Source organism: Cebidichthys violaceus, unplaced genomic scaffold (genome assembly GCF_023349555.1).
Source record: "Cebidichthys violaceus isolate CVI_PGR_0920_01 unplaced genomic scaffold, fCebVio1.0.p SCAF_62, whole genome shotgun sequence".
Taxonomy (NCBI): domain Eukaryota; kingdom Metazoa; phylum Chordata; class Actinopteri; order Perciformes; family Stichaeidae; genus Cebidichthys; species Cebidichthys violaceus.
The window spans coordinates 910,655-913,139 of NW_027176839.1; the positions used below are offsets into that span (position 1 = coordinate 910,655).

Consider the following 2,485-nt stretch of genomic DNA (forward strand, 5'->3'; position numbering starts at 1 on the left):
CATTAGTTTAACTAGTGACAGCCACAGACTAATCAGAACTCCTTGATAATTGACAGTTAACATTGATTATGAAGGTTGATCATTAATATCTAGCGCTGCAGCTCCCCACTTCTATATGAATGAGACAGAAGCTGGTTTCACCCCTGTAGTCAGTTTCAATATTTTGGAAAACTATTGATAAAACATAAGCACAGTGGACACTGAGCCTATGCATCAATAAGGCATATTATGGTTTTGGCTCAACGAAAGTTTTTTTTTTTTTTTGAGTGAGTGAGTGTGAGAGATAACAATACAGCACTTCTAACCAACGGTATTTAAGATTTTAATGATTTGGTTGGGACTTAATGGGCCGTTGTCAACATTTCTCAGGTCAGCTCGGTTGATAGCGAAACAATCATGCATTATTCATTTTTGTAGATAAAATGACAAAAGTAAATATGATTACATTTGTGATAAAAAAAATAAAATCGACAATCCATTTTGTCTTCAACAGATTTTATTTTGTCAATAGAAAAAGCCTCTAAGCTTTGACTGCAAATTTGCGGATTGAGTAGAGCAGGTCTTTCCTCTGCTGTTTCTTGGTCCGCAGACTCTCCTCATGCTTGTTGAGTCTGCGGCGCAGAGCTCTGGTCTTCTTGGGTCTCAGATCCAGGGGCTTGTACTTCTTACCCTGCAACAAAATAAATTAACGTTTAGTTGAGCTGAAGAAATATATTTTTTCAGAATGAACAGTGAAGGACAGGCATCAGAAGTCATTAATTGGCTCTGTTATTTTTGAGAATTAGCAACCCCAGTAAACGGCCATATCAAAATAATATCTCAATCAGGATTTGTTTCATCAGTCACTGGTTATGAGGAACACTCGGCTCATCTCAAGTCTCAGTCTTTTGGTAAGCAGTTGTGAATGCATCAGCAGAACATCAGCTCAACAAGTATCATCTTGGACTAGAGAACCACACACACGCTCACTGAGGGGGGACTACAGTCCCAGGTAGCTGGTGCTCTCACCTTGTAGAACTTCCTCAGGTTCTCCTTCTGTGTCTGGTTGATTACAGTCAGGACTCTGGCAATGGATTTGCGGACAACACGACTGCAATGAACAAAACACCAAAGAGACACATTATAATTTACCGATTAATCACAATCACCATACAGCTACATAGCGATCATATGTTAATCACAATGAAAGATAGTTTGCACACACTGTTTCAAAGGACATCGCTCCGTCTTACTCTGGTGACAGAGTTTAATGGAATTCTGACAATCCTAGTAACGTTACATTTCTGAATATATTAATTTAACTTTAGCATTTATTAGTCTTTTGACCTTTTTGATCACTGTTCATATGATGAGCAGATAGACCGCTAATCAACGATGCTCTAATTTATTGACTCCACTACAAGACTATGGAGGTCTGTACAGACAGCACCCGTATGTAGCACGGCCATATACCCAGGGACAGTCACGTCTAATCTGGGCCAACCTGGTCCACTAGTAGCAAAGTCTGCCTGGTTGCTGTTCGAGTACTTCCATCCAGGACGTGAACTCACATTTTGGAGAGCTTGGAAGCGGCTCCACCGGTAACCTTGGCCACACGGAGCTGGGACAGCTCGTTTTTCAGGTCGTCCAGCTGCTTGAGCAGCTCCTCCTTCTTCTTGCCCCGCAGATCTCTAGCCTTGATTTTGGCCTGGAACATAACAGAAGAAAAAAGTATAAGCGACAGCAACCATGAAAGTATCAAGATCTTCTCTTCCCGACACGAATCCGCCAAGCTAACGCGGTTAGCAGACCGACACCACTACCCATTTATTCTATATTTGTCCGGTTAACCTCAACATAGTGATACATTCAAGCGATATATTCAAGCCGCCTGCTAACAATTTCTGCAAAGCTACATTAGAATTACGTTATCCGTAAATATTGTACAGCAATTTCATCCATCAGGCCATTAATACCCAGACGCCTTCCAATTAGCTTAAAGCTAGTACCTCAGCTTAGCCCCGTCGGTCAGAAGCAGCGATCAATAATATAACATTTTATTACATTCCGGTAGCAGTCTACTTGACAACATATACACAAATACAAGTATGATAAGCTTATGTACACGTATAACAAACATTCACTGGGGTTTAGTTCAGATAAACGTAATAAAATCATAGTTAACGGACGACTATCGAGCACCTCACCATGTTCACTCTCGCTGCCCTGTTGGAAAGGCCGGACGTACCGCGTGCTCACAAAAAAGTAGCTTCCGGGGAATTTCTTCTTTGTTGGTTCGTGTTTCACTGTCACGACACACAAACAGCGCAGCTCATTGGTGGAGCGTGGAAAAGCAGAAAACATGGTATATCAAATCACAAAAGCAATATTAAAAATCAAGAATTATAAAGATTGACACAAAACCATTGGAAAAGTAATACAATTATGAAATATATCAGAATTATATAATCAAATGGTACGCAACAAATAAAATGCGATTATAATC

The 2,485-nt window shown here is 40.4% G+C and overlaps 1 protein-coding gene across 1 annotated transcript; it reads right to left on the bottom strand.

Moving 5' to 3' along the window:
• Nucleotides 1-478: 478 nt before the first annotated feature.
• Nucleotides 479-2,277, bottom strand: rpl35 (ribosomal protein L35). Its single transcript, XM_068734293.1, has 4 exons — nucleotides 2,187-2,277; nucleotides 1,551-1,687; nucleotides 1,009-1,090; nucleotides 479-670 (listed from the first exon to the last, which is right to left on the bottom strand). The coding sequence occupies exons 1-4, from the start codon at nucleotides 2,187-2,189 to the stop codon at nucleotides 521-523; spliced, it is 372 nt and encodes a 123-aa protein (XP_068590394.1). The 5' UTR covers nucleotides 2,190-2,277; the 3' UTR covers nucleotides 479-520.
• Between the last annotated feature and the right edge of the window lie 208 nt (nucleotides 2,278-2,485).